Source organism: Perissodus microlepis, chromosome 14, assembly GCF_051167445.1.
Source record: "Perissodus microlepis isolate ML-2025 ecotype Zambia chromosome 14, ASM5116744v1, whole genome shotgun sequence".
Taxonomy (NCBI): Eukaryota; Metazoa; Chordata; class Actinopteri; order Cichliformes; family Cichlidae; genus Perissodus; species Perissodus microlepis.
This window is the reverse complement of record NC_140474.1, coordinates 2162991-2182716: the sequence shown is the minus strand read 5'-3', so window position 1 is coordinate 2182716 and position 19726 is coordinate 2162991. Positions and strand designations below refer to the sequence as shown.

General features: G+C 45.2%; 1 protein-coding gene across 2 annotated transcripts; it reads left to right on the top strand.

Moving 5' to 3' along the window:
* Positions 1-280: 280 nt before the first annotated feature.
* On the top strand, positions 281-19477 carry dlc (deltaC). Of its 2 annotated transcripts, XM_084950911.1 has the most exons (10): positions 286-611; positions 817-1059; positions 1288-1345; positions 1594-1851; positions 2867-3055; positions 5461-5630; positions 6422-6641; positions 14997-15732; positions 15976-16090; positions 17843-19218. In XM_084950911.1, the coding sequence occupies exons 1-10, from the start codon at positions 561-563 to the stop codon at positions 17846-17848; spliced, it is 2046 nt and encodes a 681-aa protein (XP_084807037.1). In that variant the 5' UTR covers positions 286-560; the 3' UTR covers positions 17849-19218. The 2 variants fall into 2 exon arrangements, with proteins under 2 accessions (XP_084807036.1, XP_084807037.1); XM_084950910.1 differs by having other exon boundaries at positions 281-611; positions 15976-19477.
* Positions 19478-19726: the final 249 nt, after the last annotated feature.

Sequence of the window (19726 nt, the reverse complement as noted above, 5' to 3'; positions counted from 1 at the left end):
AGCGCCTCCGTCGTGAGCGTTTGGCTCCTGGCACTTTGCTGCGTAATTGCACCACCAGCTGGTGAAAGCCAATCAAAGCATCCCCCCTCAGCCCCCGTCCCTCGGGACATCGTCACACAGAGTGTTGGAAATCTGTGTAATCTGAGTGGCTCAAGCTTCGTGTTCTCGCAGCGCTGGAGAAAAGAAGCGCCTGAAAAATAAAAAGTTAAAAGAACGCGTAAAGCGTGCGTAACGGCGCGCGGCATGGGGAGTTTCACTCACTGCTGCTTTTGTTTTTCTTTCGTTCTAAACTCATTTCACAGAAACATCAGCAGAGGCCCACAGCAGCCCTCCCTCCTTGCAGTCGACGCACCTCCTTCCTGCCCTCCTCCTGAGGTATAAAGGAGGTGGGACGACAGCTGCGGTCCAGAGTTCAGCGCGGAGCGGATTAAACTTTGTTTCAGTTCGGGTTGCACACCGCGGACACGCGCACACTGCCCGCTCTTTCTGGAGGTTTTTGTTCGTCTCTCCGTTTGATTTTGGATCCTTTGGACTTTACGCACTGGACCTGTGGACGCGCCATGGCACGCTCGCTGCTGCCGTGTCTCCTGCTGCTCGCCTCGGCACAGACGGTGAGTGACAGCGCTCACGGGACCCACGGGGGCGTGGGGCTTTGTTGATGCTTTTGTTAAACTGTTGTGTTACGTGTTTCGGACACGCTGCGCTGCAGAAACCGCGCGCGTCGGGTTTGTGATGCAGACGTGCGCCGTTTTGCAGTGATGAATTCGTGTGCGTCTTTGCACCAGGTGACCCCTCTCCTCTCTTTGCCCCCCTCAGGCTCTTACCGCCGGAGTTTTCGAGCTCAAGATCGACTCCTTCACCAGCTCCAGCGGCATCTGTGGCCAAAAGTCTGAGGACTGCCTGGTTTTTTTCCGCGTGTGCCTCAAACACTCGCAGAACGTTATTAACCCGGAGCCGCCGTGCACGTACGGCGACGCGCTCACGGATGTCTTCGACGCCGACTCCAACTCCATCTCCGAGAGCGATCCCATAAGAGTGCCGTTTCCCTTCAAGTGGCCGGTAAGTGACGACAGTCACGCGTGTTTCAGGCGTGACAGCAGCGCAGCGAATGCACTAAAGGAGTTATTTCTTTATTGCTCTTGAAATCTTAAAGGTTTTCAGCCACAAACATCCAGAGAAGATGGATCAAAAGCCTCAGAAAGACAAAGCAAACTCAAATGTGCCGTTTCCCTCCACGTCTACTAACATCTAACTAACTAAGATGTTTCCTTTCCCGGTTACTTTCAGGGGACGTTCTCTCTGATCATTGAAGCCTGGAAGGCGGACGCTCCAGGACAGTCCACAGGTAAACTCCCGACGCATCGCCGCCGGCTCACCGGCAGGTGGCGACAGCTCACACAATCAGGCCTCATGCTCACAGTTCATCTTCCCGCACAGAGAATCCACTCGTGATTCGTACCTGTGAACATCAACAAGCACCAGATAAAGACACTTAAAACTATTATTTGTTAATGTTTACCATCCCCACAGACGAACATAATTAAAAACACGATTGGTGTTTTTGTCTGATGATGATGATGAATTTCCAACCAGAGAATCAGAACAACCTGATCAGCCGCCTGGCCACCCGCCACAAGCTGAGGGTTGGAGAGGACTGGACCAAGGGCGAGAACACCAGCAACCAGAGCGAGCTCCGCTACTCCTACCACGTTGTGTGCAATGAGTTCTACCACGGGGAGGCCTGCTCCGCCTACTGCCGGCCACGCAACGACACCTTCGGCCACTACACCTGTGACGAGGAAGGGAAAATTAACTGCCTGGAGGACTGGAAAGGAGAGTACTGCACAGAGGGTGAGTATCCTCTGTGATGCTTTCAGTAATTCAACAGAAATTGTCCTTTAAGGTGTAATTTTACTGCTTATGATCATTTGAGGAGAGTCATTCGTGCCCTTCTCACTTAAGATTACACCCAGAGTCACACGCTGAGCAAAGCTGTTTTTAACGGCTCCAGTCTCACGAAAATATACTAAAAACGTTCAATGATGCAACAAAACTGGCTCCAAATCAGGAGCGATCTCTTGTTTTCTTACAGTAGTGCCAGTAGTGCAACTCCTCCTCCTGAGCTCCCTCCATTTTTTTATCCTAACGTTTCTCCAGCTGGGGGGGGTAAAGAATGGGACCCTTGGCGGCCTTGAAATTGTGAAGTCAAGCAGTTGTCAGTGCCACCGCTGGCCCTGGTGGCTGCAGGGGACAAAAAGAGATGTTAGAGCTTATGTCGTTTCCAGTGTGCGTGCGTGTGTGCGTGCATGTGTGCCTCTGAGGTCTGCTCCTTTTGTTTTGAGATCAACAACGGGCCCCTAGTCGGCCCCCGGCCCGCCCGCCTTTAAGGGGACACGCGCTGCAGCTTAATGTGTGCTGCCTTGCGTGAAAGGAGACAGCATGTGTTGCTTTTGTTGTGCGGGCCAGCTGCTTCGTTCAGCACTTAACAAGCACTTGTAGGGGAGCTCTGTGTGTGTGTATGTGTGTGTGTGTGTTTATTCATTCAGTTTTACGGTGAGCTTTCAGCAGGTCCAGGTTAAAGTGAGTCTCCAGGAAATTAAAGAAAGTTAACGTGATGCAGTCATGTAATCGTGACCATGTGTGTGTTTAAGGAGGAGTCCCTTAGAGGGGTGAGGAGCTGTTTTGTCTCTCTCTCTCTCTCACACTCACACACACACACACACACACACACACACACACACACACACACACACACACACACACACACATACAGTCATGATAATATTTCCTCCCTTCCCTCTCTTTCTTGCGTTCTTTGACCTTCCTCCTCCTGCCCTCTCTCTCCCTGCGTCCCTCCTCCCATCAGCCATCTGTGCAGGTTGCAGCGAGCAGCATGGTTTCTGCAAGTCTCCCGGGGAGTGCGTGTGCCAGCAGGGCTGGCAGGGCAAGAGCTGCGACGAGTGCGTCCGACACCCCGGCTGCAAACACGGGACCTGTAAGCTGCCCTGGCAGTGCGACTGCAGGGAGGGCTGGGGCGGCCTGTACTGCGACCAAGGTGGGTTTAAACCTGCGGGAGCGTCGCCCCGGTGGGGTTAACGGGCAGCTGAGTGTTTCCTTTGCAGGTTCAAGCTTACCCCCACCCCACCCCCACAACAAACCGACGCTGCGGCTGATTTGTAACTTCTCCTTTTTCTGTTTATTGCAATAAATCCACACACTTTCAGAGCTGCAAAAAAAATTCACCCAGTTTGTTGGCAACGATTTAAACTTTCAGGAAAACAGTGTGACTTTAAAGCTGATGTATTTCACTATGAGGTGTTTTTCTGCCTGTACGTCAGCTGTTACTGTCCTCCCACAGTGACGCATTTTAGCTGAAACTAGGATTTATTTCATAACTCTCATCGAACAGCAAGTAAAAACCAAGAGTCCTCTTTAAAGATGTTTTATTTTTAGTTTAAGGAAGTGTAGAGCTGTTTTTAACCGTCGTTCCTGATGCCGGAGGCATCTGACTAACTAAGATCAGATTAATTTGTCACTTATATCTTTAAATGACCCGATATGATGCAATTTATTCACAATATAGAAGAAGCTTGGGGCTGATATGAAATGAGGGCTGCATTCGTGTGGAAGCAAACCCCTTTGCAGACAAGCTTTTGGTTCACCGCATCATTTATTTTCTGTTTCAAAGATTTTTACCTGAAATGTCAGCAGACATCATGTCAGCAGCTCTAAATACATTTCTGACAATCTTTAAAAATAAGCTGCTGGTTTAGTTTTATGAGCCAATAACAGTTTTTAAGTGACTGTAACAATGATTACTTTATACGCAGGTTCTTTAAAGCCACGCACCACAGCAGGTTAGCGACACAAATGTTGTGTTTCATGCACTTTGCTGCTGAACTTTCAGTTCAGATGATTGTTTTTGCTGTGACGCAGTGAAGAGTAATCATGAACATTTCATATAAAGAATTGAAACATTCAGTTTTGTCTTTGGTGACACAAACTTTTGGCCACAGCGGTTTTTAAATCCCAGAACTGAGATCAGCTGAAAGCAGAGGTATGACCTCTGACCCTGCTCGTCTGTAGAATATCAATAGATTCAAGGTTAAAGGTTGAACACAGACAAATTTCCACATTTGATAACAGATTTTTATGAGGGGATGTTTTTATGTGTGTCATCTGCATGCATGCAGAAAAAAGCCACATGTACTGTGTTTAAATGAAGACGGTTATGTTGGGCCAGTATAACCAAAACATGAACAATAAATATGTTTTTCCAGCTGGTTTTTGTTTCCACAAAGTCCAGACAGGGCAGTGGGAGGGTGGTGGTGGTGGTGGGATGGTAGAAAAGCCATTTCTAATATTCCCCTCAGACGTGACACTGCTGGTGCCTGACTGGACATCCATATGTGACGAGCTGGGAGAAAAACAGTCTCACTGTTGCTTCCATCGATGAAACAGAGCACAGAGGACACTGAGTCCTCTATTTGAACTTTTAACGGCAGGATTTGGCACCCTGGGAATGAGGATTTGCTCCTCAGGAGCATTTGATCATTTATAAACGTAAACCTGTAGGCAAAGGCACCGAGGTCGACAGCATCGTGTTTGAGCTGAAGTTGTAGTCGTGATGCAGCGGGGCACCTCAGGGCGCCATCCTGAGTCCTTTTACATTTTCCTTAATGCCTTTCCTTTTATTTTCGTTTTTTGTACATATCTTCACACACCGATCACTCGCATTGATCCAAGTAATCTAATAACAGCTCACATGACAAACTTTGTCTTTTTGCCTCTACATGCACCGCTCATGGTTTACATTAATTGCAATCTGGTTATGGATAATTACTCGGAGATTTAATTTTAGCAAATGTGTCTTTTGATCTCCACTTGGACCAGTTATTGCTTTAAAGTGATTGTTCAGTAGACTCAAAAATGTTCAGGTACCTACAGGTACCCACCTGCTGATTGATTAGGGTCACGTGGATCTGTGTTTGAGATCTGCAGCAAAATAGTAGCAGTAGAATAAATATTATTGTAAATATTAAATTACCTGCCTGCTGCTGTCGTGGTTAATGCGACAGTTTCCAACTATGTCAGCTGGTTTTAGCATTTCAAACAGAAACATGTTGTTTAGTGTTTTACAGCAGCTCCATCTGTCGCTGCAGAGATGTGCTGGACTCGTGAATTATGTTTGCAAGAAAACACATGAATCGCATTTTGAACAGGGAACTCCACAGATGTGTCTGTGTGAAATTAGAAATATCAATCATAATAATAAAACCAAAAAACACTTTAATTTAGTGGCACTGAGGGGATTTTGTTGTGGTTTTGAGTTCGACTTTCAAACACCAAAGGATTATGGTAACAATCAAAACACTAAAACAGCAGACGCCACAGTTGCCTCGTCTCTTGCTGTGGGTGTTGTTGTTTCCTGTTTACTGTAATCTTCTTTCCTCACTGCAGACCTGAATTACTGCACCAACCACAAGCCGTGCCAGAACGGCGCCTCCTGCACCAACACCGGTGAGGGCAGCTATACGTGCGCCTGCCGGCCCGGCTACACCGGCAAAGACTGCGAGGTCAAAATCAACGAGTGCGACAGCAACCCCTGCAGGAACGGCGGCAGCTGCAACGTAAGTCAGCAACGGGCTCGGTGCAGCCAAACCTCCTTTTCTTTAACTCTTCAGATCGCTTAGGAAATAACTCCCAACTTTACCAGCTTCTCACGTGCACTGCAGGATAGAGCGTTTCCTGGCGGAGTAGCATGTTAGAACAAAAATGCCAGACACAGTCGGACTGGATGTCAAGCTGTTAGCCCTGAGAGGTCAGAGGTCACTGATGGTCACCCTAATCCAAATCTTGTTGTGCAAAGTCTGAGCAATCAGGGAGGAAAAAACAAAGAGTAATCAGCTGGTGTGCATTTCCAAAAAAGCGTTTTTCTCCACAACTGAGGTAAAGGTCAGGGTCGGGGTCAGGGTCAGGGTCGGGGTCAGGGTCGGGGTCAGGTTAGGGGAATGGGGCTGTTGGTGATGATGGTTTAGAGTGTTAACACTGTTAGCTCATCATCATCTTTTCGGGAGCCTGAACCATGAAGTAATTGTCAGTAAATGTTATTTTTCATTCATCAATGCTGTTTATTGAACCTTCTGATAAATTAAAATAGTATCTTAAAGAAAAACTCACACTAATGTTCACAAAGCTAATTCTGACAGTCTAACAGTGCTTGTACCTCAGAGGGGTAACGGTGCGGATCGCTGGTACAAAGTCCGTGTGATTTTGCTGATGATGTAATAGTTCACTGAACTATAACCTGCACTAACTGCTCGCAGCAGGCCGCACCTTTGCTAACCGATGCTGCAGAATCACATGCAGCTTTGCTTGTCGCCTCCTCACCTTGTTCTTCTCCTTTCTGTCTCTCCTCCAGGACTCGGAGAACGATTACTCCTGCACGTGCCCTCAGGGTTTCTACGGGAAGAGCTGCGAGATCAGCGCCATGAGGTGCGCTGACGGGCCGTGCTTTAATGGAGGCACTTGCATACAGGAAGACACCGGCGGGTACACCTGCCGCTGCCCGTCCAACTTCACAGGCTCCAACTGTGAGAAGAGGATGGATCGATGCAGCAGCAGCAGCCCCTGCACTAACGGTACCAGTCGAGTGTAGCCCAGTTCATGCACTTCACATCATCAGAAACACAGAGACACCGAGTGCCTTCTGATCTCTAACCATGCTAAAGTTCACAGTTACGCTTTCTATGTTATCCTAGTACGTTTTTGAATGATGTTTGGCCACAGACTGTTCACACAGGGCCAGAACGACCCTCAGACCTCCAGGCTGACGACCCCAAACGGGCTCGAATCCACAAGGCTGCAGATTTCATATACTCTCTATCTATTACATGTAAAGTCACATATTTGAAAGCTTTTTACTGCTTTTAGCTCATGAAAATCTAAAGCACTGTATCTCATATTATTAGAATGTATATAAATAAAGATTTGCATACAGAGACCTCTGATAGCAGTTGATTCACACACTGAGTACGTGGTTGGAGTCCCATTACCACGAACCGCTGCATCAGTGTGTCGTGGACATGGCGAGCGTGTTGTTGCTCAGGCGTTGTTGAAGCTGTGACGGCCACCAGCTCCTGTCGGGTGCGTCTCGTGTTCCTGTCGTGGTTAGCAAACCTCTGTCAGCAGTTGGAAGCATGAAGTGCGCTAGCATCTTCTGGTAGATGGCTGCGCCGATTTTGGACGACACCCCAAACCATCACAGAAACCTGACATTAGACTTCAGACCCCTGGATTCTGTGTCTCTCCGACTTCCTCCAGGACCTTCGTTTCAAAATAAAATGCAAAACTTACTTCAGTGAAAAGAGAAATTTGGCTCCTCGAGGATCAGTTCAGTTCAGGTCAACAGTCGTCCCCACGGTTGTGTTTGCATTTAGTCAACTAGACCAAAAGCTGCACGGTGTTTATGCTGTTCGAACAGTGAACGACTCAAACCTGAAATATTTCTAATAATTTGAGATACTGGAATTTTGGTTTTCATGAGCTATAAAGCGTAAAAATAAAACTTTCACGTTTTTGGTAATAAAAATTGAATCTATCAAAGTTCCATCGGCTCACCCTGGCAGCTGGATTCAGCGCCTGTTCAGGGTCACCAGCAGAGCCCTCAGGAGCTCCTGGGCACAGTCTAAGGCAGGGGTGTCAAACTCCAGGCCTCGAGGGCCGGAGTCCTGCAGGTTTTAGATCTCACCCTGGGTCAACACACCTGAATCAAATGATTAGTTCATTACCAGGCCTCTGGAGAACTTCAAGACATGTTGAGGACGTAATTTAGCCATTTAAATCAGCTGCCTTGTATCAAGGTTACGTCTAAAACCTGCAGGACACCGGCCCTCGAGGCCTGGAGTTCGACACCTGTGGTCCAAGGGTTGGTTTAGCCTCCTGTAAACAGTCGGCTTGATGATTAACAGGAAATAGTTGACAGACCTCTCAGAATTCACACATGTGGAGCAACACTTACTTTTAATTCAGTGCCGCGGTGACACGACGCACGCTGCTGCGTTTGCTCCTCTGCAGATACATTTGGAATAAGTCATGCAAGTCAAAGGACAGAATAAATAGAAGCAGCGAAATACTTCAAAATACGTTCCTGAGAAGAAGCAGGTCAGTGAGGAACTGGTGGAAGCAAGTGTCGCCGCTCAGCAGCCGTCCAGGCTTTTGAAGCATCATCACAGCATCGCATGAGTCATCAGAAAAATCAGAGAAAACTGAAAACTGTGACTTTGCTGTGTCTCTGCTAACACTCACACACACACACAGTTAATAATTGTGTGTGAAATATTGAGATACCTTTGCTTTATGCTTGAACACACAGAAAAGCATTCAAACACCTTCATAGACGTGCACGTGTGTGTTTGCAGGGACTCGTGAAGTTTTGACGCCACAACATACGTCGAAAAACATCACTGTTAAAAATCTTTTTTGTATAAACTTTCAATGTGGCTGATGGATCTTATTAGGTCCCCATTAACCACTTTTGTACAATGAACAGAACCAGGCAGATATTATGACTTAATACCATTTTTGAACTTTCCTCAGAAACAAATGTAACGAGAGAGAGAGCTCACGTTTGCATTTTCACCGGGTCTGCGTGTGTTGAGCCAATCACAGGCATGTTTCACACACTGTGGGAGTTCCAGAGGTGGCTGTGGAGAGGGACACGCTTTGGTAAAGGACAAAGACGGTCGTGCTGGTTTATTTTCTCGTGCGCCCGGTCTGTCTGATCGATCGCGTGCTTTCTGAACTGCTGCTGCAAACTGAATATAAACAGAACAGCAGGCTCGGCTTTATTGTTCCAACAGTCCTGTTTGTACTTGCCAGATAAGACTGAACCACATAACAGCAGCCTCTTATCTGTGCATTCAAAACACGTTGGGAGCAGGAAAAGCTGATACAAAGTTGAGATACTCTGTGCCTGTGCAGTTCAGACGTGCAAGTGGCTGACATCCATGTAAACAATGCAGTAAATGCGCACTCACGCGTGCTTAATCCATGAAACTAATATCCGATTTGTTCTCTAACCAGCGTTGGTGTCTGTGCAGCTAAAAATAGCAGCCGAAGTCTCTGAATGAGATTGCTGCAGCTCAAAGTGTAACAGCGAGGGACTGAGCTGCAGGAATGTGTCCAGTCTGACTGCTTTTGTTTATTACGTGCAGATTCTTTGAATGCTTCTCAGCTTATCAGAGTTTGGTGCTTTTTCTCACCTGCTGTTTGTGTGAATCTTCAGCTCTGATGATTTTACTGCAGTGGCTTTGCGTTGGTGACCTTGGCTTAAAGCCTCGACATCCCAAAGGCTGGGCCGTGCATCAGTTAAACTTTCATTTAAATACTGCTATAAATCAATGTCCCACAGTGCACACACTGCAGTAATGATTAAATAATGACACATGAAACAACCACAACGCACAGAAATGCACCAGAGTTTCAACCAGTTCAGTTTCATTTTCATTGTGTTTACTTTCGTTTTCACTCAGCAGTCAGGTTAAGTGAAAGGTCACTCCTGTCAGAGTCGACGCAGTCTTACAGTTTTTGTCTAAATAAAAAATAGTCGCAGATTCGGTGCTTTGTAGGCGCCGTGTGAGCTTGAAGATATCAGTGCATATTTTAGACATGGCTGCTACAGGTCGCGTAACCTGCTGAGGTTTTAAAGCGTTTCAGCTCCAACGTCATTTTCTTTGTTTCCTGATATTTTGATGACTCGGGTTAGGGTTGGCGCTGAGGTCACCGAGGATGATTCAGACATCAGAGGGTTGACTTTAAAACTGAAGTGCAGTCTCAGCTGGTATATGTGGCTTTAAGTGCAGGGACAACCTCAGGAAAATCAAATCTCAGTGCATCACCTGCGTCACTGGGATGTTAATCTGTCTTCTGATCAGCAGCGTGTTGCTCTAAACTGCACAAGAAGCAGCTCTGGTAAAGTTCAGGTTTGAGGTGTTTTTGGTAATAAGCAACAAAAAAGAGCAAATGATGTTACTGTTTGGTGACACCTACCTGTCTGGCTGCAGCTTTCCATTACAGTTAACAGTCTCTCCTTTCTACATGACAGAAATATAAAAAGCATTACTGAGACGAGGCCTGATGTTTGTGTTGGAGCAGATCAAAGTCACCTTTGTTTATTTTGCTGGTTCCCAGTTTCCCAGTCAGCACTGATAACATCACTCATATCTTATCAGGTTCTGGAGCCGGTAAATGTGGCATTCAGAATATGAATATTTGGAATTTGCATGCTTAGATGAAATGCATCCATTTGCAGCGACTCGTTTGGGGCTCGGCTTAGTCTTGCCCAGAGTGCTGGTGTGGCTAGAATCGGAGCTAAACTCCTGTAAACCTCACAGCGAGCCTTTCAGATGTGATAGAACACGAATTACCAGTCCCGACTCTTCCTGGGAATCGTTATGTTGTCATTTGTTGTTCTTGTTGTGAACCCAAATATTTCTCTGCTGCCAACGAAGGATAGGAGAGGATAAAACATCTGCTTATGCTTCTCAGTTTATATTTCAGTTGATGAAGCATGACATGAGCTTTATTACCTGCAGCCTAACGTAGGCTGAGAGCTCCTTAACACGATTTAGCGCTTTGATGTTGCCGTGACTGTAGCACCAACAACACTCGGCACAAGCAGCTGCAGAAATTTATATTTTCATCAGCTTCACACAGTTAAAAGCACATTAGTAGCTCTGTTCTTCCTCCACCTGCCCTCGGTCACGATGGTCATATCTGTCTGTCGCTGGCTTTTGAGCCAAAGTTTATTTTGAAGACAGTCTCTCACTGCAGGCATGAGTGGAAGCAGAATATGGAACCAGGTTAGCATGACTGTTGTGCATGTCGCACGGCTTTTACAATAACGTTTGCAAGCACTCGTCAACCCTGCACTGAATTGGAAAATGTTGAGTCATTTCTGCTCTGAGCACAATTTATGATGCAAAGTTAAACGTTTCTACCAGTAACTGTACACAGACGTGGACCTGCGATCTTTAAACGCTTGTAATCAAAGACATGTGTCGGGACGAGTGCCAGGCTTTGCCTAGATCCCTTCTCGGACCACCAAAGCAGCTGCTAATGATCAGGGTATGGATTCAGGACGTGTGGCTGAGCGTCCAGTAGTGTCCTGTAGTGTCCAGTAGTGTCCTGTAGTGTCCTGTAGTGTCTGGCGCTGGGATGTGGCAGCGGTTCAGGGTCCAGTCGGGACCTCGTTTAGATCAGTTTGGTACCCGGAAGACTTGGAGGCTGAAGAGACTGCTGCCATCTGGGGGCGTCTTTGCAATGACGAGGGTGCGATTGGTCAGCATAATCAACGTTAGCCGCTCCACCTGCGAGTGGTGTTAGTGCTGTGTGTGTGTTGCTTGGCGGGAGCTCTCGAACATGTCTCGTCACCTCCCACACAATAACAAACACTCTGTCCTCGTTGCCATAAACAAACCTGTTTTCGCAGCAGCTCCGGAGACGCTCCGAGCTCGTCCTTTTTTTCACCTACCTGATTGCACTCGACTCTGTCGAGAGTCCAGCTCTGCTGCCAGCTGTTAACAGTCTGATAGAGTTTTCATCCACGGCTCATTTCTTCCTTGAAATGCAGACCAGAGCTTCACAACAGCAAGATAACCATAAAGTAGGCTCATAGTGGCACGTAAATATACGCAGACCGTGTGTGTGATTCCTGAGAAGTCAGTTAATGCAAACGGTTCCAGAATACACAGTGAAAGTTTTCATTTCTCTTTTCAAGCAGTTTATTCTTATCAGTATTATTTTCTCTTATTTGTGTCCAGAACTTCAAATTGCTCCAGATCAATAATCCATAATAGTTAAACTATAGTTGATCATAAATATTGATTCAGGCTTTCTGGTACTGATAGTATTCAATCATATACACGCTGAATATCCAAATGTCACAACTATTACTAATTAAACTGTGATGTAACCTCATCATATACTTAAAGCACTGTGCAAAAGTCTTGAGTCAGCCACTTCTTTATCGTTTGCTTACACAGAACCTGAGTTTACAGATTTTTAGACACTGGCCGCGTTTTCACTCGTGTTCTGTCCTGATCTTGTACCTGATGATACGAGTGAACCAGTGTCGTGTACGTATAACGCACAACTTGGCAAAGAGCCACTGTGAAATGGTGTCTTTAGGCTCATTGTTACCAGCAGCCTGTCATAAACACACATCAGTTGTTTCCATTTCTTTAGTTCAATCACAAGATGCCAAAGATTTCACATTTTGACATAAAAAATTTTGTGGGTGAAAAAAGGGATTTCCAAGCAGCTGGACGTGTCTCGTCATGGTGTGCGGTGTGTCGGGATGATGGTCGTGGTCATCCTGATGCTGCAGGATCATGGTCAGTATGCAGAGAGGTCGGGAGAGACAGGGTAGAGGCTCTGTATTATTTGGGCTGTGGTCAGTGGTGTTGCAGATCTTTATGCAACTATGAACTCGGAAAAAGAACCGTCGGATTTTCATCCACCGTGTAGTACCACCTGGAAACCGTCTGTCTGCTAACGGCTTCATTTTTCAGCACAGTGATGATTCAAACACAGGGCCAATACAGTAAAGCCATTCTTTCATGGAAAAACACACAATCTGATCAGTCATTGGTCAGTTTGGGATCATCCCGACAGAGAGAAGAACAAAAGGCAGAAAGAAAAGCTTTGAATGTCCTTCAGGATGTCTGGAGAACTGTTCCTGAAGATCCTCACAGACGTTACAGAGGCTGGCACAGAGAGGTCGAGCTGGAACTGGACAAACTCCCAAAAAACACAAGGAAATTTGGATAATTCAAGACTTTTGCACAGTATTTCATGTGATTTAATTCAGCGTGTTTAATGTGCAATCGACTGCTTTACATTTGGGGGGTTGGGGACGTCTGGGGATATCGTGCCCTTGTCAGGCAGACAAGACGTCTGGAGCTGTTTAGAGCTGTGGAGATAAACATATCCTCACCTCAGAGAACGTCTGTGAGAAAGTTTGAGGGATAGGAGGGAGTTATCAAAAACAGTATGAAAGCATTCTGGTCTTTTTCGCACCCACAGACTCCCCGTGTTAATAAAGGAGGCGGATAAACCTGACTTCTTTCCCACAACAGGTTTGCATCTTTGCTGCTGCCATAAAGAGTCAGAAGAGCACCAGATACCGTATAGAAGTATTTCCAACAAATAGTTTTGGGCTTTTTGAAGAAACTTGACTCATTAGGGATGGATGTGTCCCGTGGCGGACACTGGGATGTTGGTAGAGACCGCTGCCTCCGGGGAGTGTCGTCGCTACGAGGAACTGTCCTGACCTAATATGCAAAATGGTTTTGGTGAGACACGAGTGTTTAGATGCTAGATAATGTTTTTTATTCTCTGTCAGTAGTGCTAATGTTGTGGCTGACAGCCGTGTGTGTGTGTGTGTGTGAGAGAGAGAGGAAAACACAACAAAGCCGCTGGAGTTCAGATTTTAACGTTGATCTGGCTCTAAAGCTTGATATTTTGCACCGTGCAGGATGTTTTGCTGTTTGATTTCTATAATAAGAAATCGCTGTCTGTGGTTGGGTAACCTGTTCTCGTGCGAGGTGGGCCAACAGTCAGTTTAGAGTTTCACGTCGTTTACATAGGAGACGCATAATCAGGGTCAGACGGCTCCACCAGCAGACCTGGCATTAATAAAGGAAGCATATCTCAGAGCTTTATAATTAAACAACCGTCATCATCGGCCTATCATCCGCCCCGCTTCTCAGGGTGCGTGTCGACCCCTCGGTTCTCCCTGAGGTTCTCATTAACATGTGGAAACCGCTGCCTGCTTATCTTCAATCTGCAGTCATTCCTGTCTTTCAGTGAGCCTGACAGAGGGTAAAGAAATACTGCTGCCTGATAGATGACGCTGTGCTCTGTTTGCAGTGTTGCAACACAGAACAACCAAATATGGGTCTGTTTTTACAGCACACAGCCTGCAGTTTGGAATAACAGCCCAACATGAACCCATACATGGCTGCAGGATCAGTGCCTCTCCCCTCCTTTGGTAAAAATGCTTTTAGAGCACGAAATCACAGCAAAAGCAAAAATGAATCATTTGTTGGCTAATTTGTGATGCGCATCTTCTCCTGTTTCAGAGAAGTTAAACTGAAATGACGGATATGGTTTAAGTTTTATAGTCCACTGTTCTGGCAGATCACATGACTTCCTGGTGCTGAAAAACAACTTCTCAGGATGTTTCTAATCACACATGTTTCTCTCCTGATGAGGGGCATCTGTTGAGAGGAAATGTTGTAAAGAACATTTTCCCCCTCCCGCTCTCTGCCCCGGCTCGTCCTTCCTCTGTCCAGATGGAGTTTGCTTCGTTGTGGCGAGTCTGCAGGATTCAAAATGTCTTTGCTTCTGCACACTGTCGGCTTAATTATTACCACAGTTTGTCAAATTTTCAGAAACCTGGTTTCTTTTCTTTCTTTCTTTTGTTGTTTTTTTTAGAATGAAACTGTGATTCTGAGTATTTAGCTTCCTCCGGCCTCCCCCAAGGCTCTGCTGTGGTTCCCCTGTTTTTTCTAGTCCACATACTAATACTCAGAAATACCAGTGAACGTATGAGACGTTTAGAGCGATTCAATGATGAGTATTTCACAAAAACCTTGTTTCCTGTGTCTGCTGTATGGCTTTAGCTCGTAAGCAGGGCTGAAGGCATCAGAATCTATTAAACGTCTACACACTTTATTTCCTTTCCAAATGATGCTTCATGGCCAACATGCTAACTACACATCTGCTTACACTTACTGCTCAGCAGAATAAATGACCCTAAAACTGGGGCTCGTTTCACCTCTTTGTCTCAACATCCGTCAGTAGCAGATGAACACCTGCCCTCTTCTGCTTTACCTTGCCAGGTGTTTCTGTGTGTGCAACATTAGTGTTTCATTCTGGTTTAACTTCCTCCAGTTGTTATTAACACACACCTGTTTTTTTCCTGTCTGCAGGTGCTCAGTGTTTTGACGTTGGCAACATCGTCATGTGTCGCTGTCAGCCAGGCTTCGCCGGCTCTCGCTGCGAGACCAACATCGACGACTGTGCCAGCAATCCCTGCAGGAACGGCGGCACCTGCTTCGACAGAATCAACAACTACAGCTGCACGTGCGCCCTCGGCTTCTCCGGCAAGGACTGCACGGTGCGCGCCAGCCTCTGCGACCAGTTCCCGTGCGAAAACGGCGGCACGTGTTTCACCCACTTCACCGGCCCCGTGTGCCAGTGCCCGCGAAACTTCATGGGCACACGCTGCGAACACTCTCTCAAGCCAACTGTGAAACCGGCCGCGAATGGAGACCCTCCAGCGGCCATGATTGCCGCTATTGCTCTGGGAATAGTGACATTTTCCCTGCTGGTGTGCGCCGCCATCTTCGTTCTGCGCCACCTGTACCGGGGCAGGGAGCTGAGAGCCCTTTCCACGTCAGTAAAAAACGACCTGGAGACGGTGAACAACCGCAACGCAGTGATTGGCGGAGGGGCGCCCAAGAACGGGAGCTTACCGGGAGCGACTCTGGGCAGCCTGAAGGAGAAAGAGGCCTTTCTCCTCCCGGGAGCTCATCTTAAAATGTCCAATAAGGATGTAGCGCTGGTGGACAAGGGCAGCGACAACGTGGCCATGTTTAAAAACAAAATGGCAGACTACAACCTGGCGAAGGAGGAGCAGCACCTGGACAAGAACAAGTTTGACCTGTAAGGACCTGATGGTTTGATAGTTATCTCTGTTTCTGTTTGTGCTTCGTTTCTGTGAGTTTAATTCAGACAAGTCGCAGCTCGTTGTGTCTTAACTGATCAGTCCATGGTGGGGGGGGGGGATCTTCACTGAGTCTTGCTGTCAAAATCTTTGTTTGCTGTTGGACCAACCTTCCCTCTCTCTCTGTCTGTCTGTCTGTCTGTCTGTCTGTCTGTCTGTCTCGCTCTTGTTTCCTCTAACAGTAAGAAATGCGAGCCGTCCGTCATCGTCCCTCCTCTCAGTTTTGCAAAGGACAGTCTGTATCACTCAGTGTTCATCATCCCAGACCAGCTGGAACAGTGTGTGTTTGCTACTGAGGTGAGGAACACAACCACACGAGCGTTTCTCTCTGTTGTTGACTTGGGTCCATCACATTACTATTACAAGGATTCATTTTGTTAATGGAAGAGTGGCAGCGAAACGCAGATTGGGAGGCTGAGGAAGGTTCAAAGTTCAAAGTCATCTTTAAACATCTGACACTGAATTTACACTTTTTCTCTGCAAGCTCGACGAAGCAAAATTAAACTGTTGGTTCAACGTGTGTTTGCTCAGCATGTCCAGAGCATTAAATTAATACTTTTATACAAATGACTTGAACTCGATGAGGATGATGGACAGCTGTTTGTGTGGGTTCAGTGTGTGCACAATAATCTAGATTAAAAAAGTTAGTAACTGCACTGATTTATGAAAAATAAACATTTCCTCTGAAAGTGGAAATGAGAAGGAAAATTTAGAGCAGCTGACATCTGCAGAAAAAAGCCACCAGGATTGTATTTTTCATATTATTAATAGTATTTAGCGGTTTATTGACTTGCTTGCTCAGTGCATTGGAGACGTTCACTCTCAGGGTTTTTGTGCCACAGAGAAACATTATTACTATTAATCGTCTGTTTTATGCAAACTTTTTGAAATAATTAATTCTAAATGTAGCCAGACTGAAAGTCTCACGTCAGAACTTCATCTTTATGTAGGCCAGGAGTCTCCAACTCCAGTCCTCGAGGGCCGCTGTCCTGAAACCTTTCCATGTGTCCTGCTGCAACACACCTGAATAACATTAGTAGGTCATTAGCAAGACTGTAGAACCTGACTGCATGCTGAGATGGTAACCCCTAACCCTACTCATGTAAATTTAAACAAATGTAAGTGTTTAGAAAAATGGACTTCTAAAAGTCTTTTAATTGCACCATGTTATTCACTGATGAGCTGCTGTAACATGAATCAAATGGCTGAACTCCCACCTCAGCATGCAGTCAGGTTCTATAGAGTCTTGCTAATGACCTACTAATGTTATTCAGGTGTGTTGCAGCGGGACACATGGAAAGGTTCCAGGACAGCGGCCCTCGAGCACTGGAGTTGGACCCCTGATGCAGGCTCTGCTATTTTAGCATCACAACATTGTGATTGGTCGGTTGCAGTAATATGATATGCACCAGATGCCCCTTTCTTTCACTCTAATGCTCAGCACTGATGTTTGCATGTCTTCTGGCTACAATGTTGCAGCTTATCTGTAAGTCCATAAGAAAGAACAAAGCTGTGATCTCTGAGTGAGAGGTTTTTGCAAAAAAATGGAAATTCATAAAAAAAAGACGTCCCCCCGTAGGGGTGAGAAAATGAATACATCCTAGTACTGCAGTATCCTGTGTGACGATGCAAGGACACAAAATATTAATGTCTTATGAATTCAATTAAACTGCTGGCAAATTGTAGTATGTTACTGCAATACTCCGCCTATCACAAAATGTAAAGAATGCTAATATCCCGTCGTCAGTGTTATTGTTTAAATATCGTGCTGATCTAATCACAACTGTAAATGTGAGAGTCAGCGACACTGATTTCACTGCAGCTCCATAAATTGCAGAGAAGCACAGCGGTGTTTCAGGCGGGCTGCTCGCTGAAAGTGCAAACTTTTTTCTAACAGGTACGGACTGGTCCCAGTGCCTCCAGGTGGAAGAGGTTAAAAACACTTATTAATATTTCTTCTAACGTTGTGCTTCATGAATGATGTTCATGGCGCAGTGCAGTGATGCCGTACGCTGATGACTAACCGCTGCTTTTCTGTCTCGTTCTCAGGTATAACCTGAGATTTTTCAGACCACCAGCAAAGGATCTTTTCTGCTGAGGGCCTGAAAGCGTTTTGTCCAGAACAGTATACCCAGAGGATCTACTCTACACACAGTTTTTTAATTTAATATTTATTACTGCTGCTCAATGGAGAGACTTCTGTTTCTTTAGTCTGCTTGGATACTGTCAATATTCGGATGGCAATGAGAAGACGAGGGAGGAAAGACTGAACGTCCGGCATCATTTGCACTATTCATTCTTTAAATCTTGCCCTGACCTTCTGTCTCTGCACTCTTTCTTAATCTTCTTTGGATCCAAAACGATCGAAGCGAGAATTCTCCGCCTCTCACACAGACGGGTGCCTTAGCTATGCTCCCTAATTTCGCAATCATCAGAGGACCTGCTCGCAGAAATGGGAGGCAAACCTTTTTCTTTTAGGTCAAACAGCCGTACCTTTCCACAGATCATGTATCTGTGACCTGGGCCGGATAGTTTGTGACAACGCTTCTGTCGTCCACCTTCAATCGCCGTTCAATTTTTCCTCGTCACACTGTGGCCTGTTCAGTATGAACAATATCCGCCTTACAATCACCAAACCTGCAGAACCCAAAGTGCCTCTGTCCCTAAAAACATCAAAAAGACTTGAAGCCAGCAATCAGAGTGAGAACTTCACTGTCTGATGTTCTCCCAGAAGACTGGACGAGTTTTATTGTGGTTTTTAATGGTAAGTTGTGTTCAAATCCTGAGCTGAGCCTGTCAGTCCACCCGTCTCTGAGCCCCAGTTGTATCTCCAGCCTTCACCCCTGGATATTAATCGCTGTGTAAATGATGTTTCAGGTGAACTGGGGGGGCTTTGTTCCCCTAATAACAATCAGCTGTTTCCTGCCTTTCCACCTTGTGAATTGAAAGATAATCAAAGTCGAACCGTTGGGCTGGATTCATCGTACGGGTCCATTTTTTCCCGGCTGAATTTTATATTTCTATTAATCAAAAAGCTAAACTTCAAAGCTGCCTTCATGAAACCGCTGCAGACCCAGTTCAGTCGGTCTGACAATAAAAACTTTTTGTTGTTTCTGTTTATATAAGAAAAAAAAAAGAAAACGTTTTATATCAGTGAAGGACTCCAAAGAGTTTTTATTGCTTTGTTTTTTTAATAATCCATTTGATACCAAAAATATGTGTTGTTCTTGTGTAGACGTGTCTTTGTATTATCTTCATTAATTTAAGAGAACAATGCAATGTGTACATACCTCCCAGAAGAACGTTTTCCTATTTAATTTTGCTCGTTGTAAATAATTTTGTATTTATGAAAGAGAATTGTATATATGTCTATGTTAATGTGCCTAATGTCTCCATCAGAATCAACAAATATATATTTTTCTTAAATAAATTAGAAAAATAATATTAACATTATCTGTACTGTGTTTTTCTTTCTGCCTGTGTAACCGAGACTTTGTACATTTCCATGTCTACAAACTAAATTTAGGCTCTCAGTTAAGCCTCCAGCTTATTTTATGTCGAGGACCAAAACTGCCGACGTGTTAAATGACAAAAAAAGGAGGTAAATACATGACAAATCACAATAAAAGCAGTCGTAGTCGAGTATTTCATTTATTTACAGATTATACCGATCATTTTTTTTATGTCCAGTGCACACAACATTAATAAGAATTCATTTATAATAACTCACTATTTAATTTACTTTGTATTATTTATTTATTTCATTTATTAATAATAATCTTTACTTGTAATTTTCTTTTTTATAAACCATAACATTTTGCAAAACCATAAAAATGAAAATAAATGGTTATTTATGTTCAATACAAACAATAATATTAATTTAACCATTTTTTTAATGTATTTAAAACAACACTGAAGTTTCCTTCTTTTATT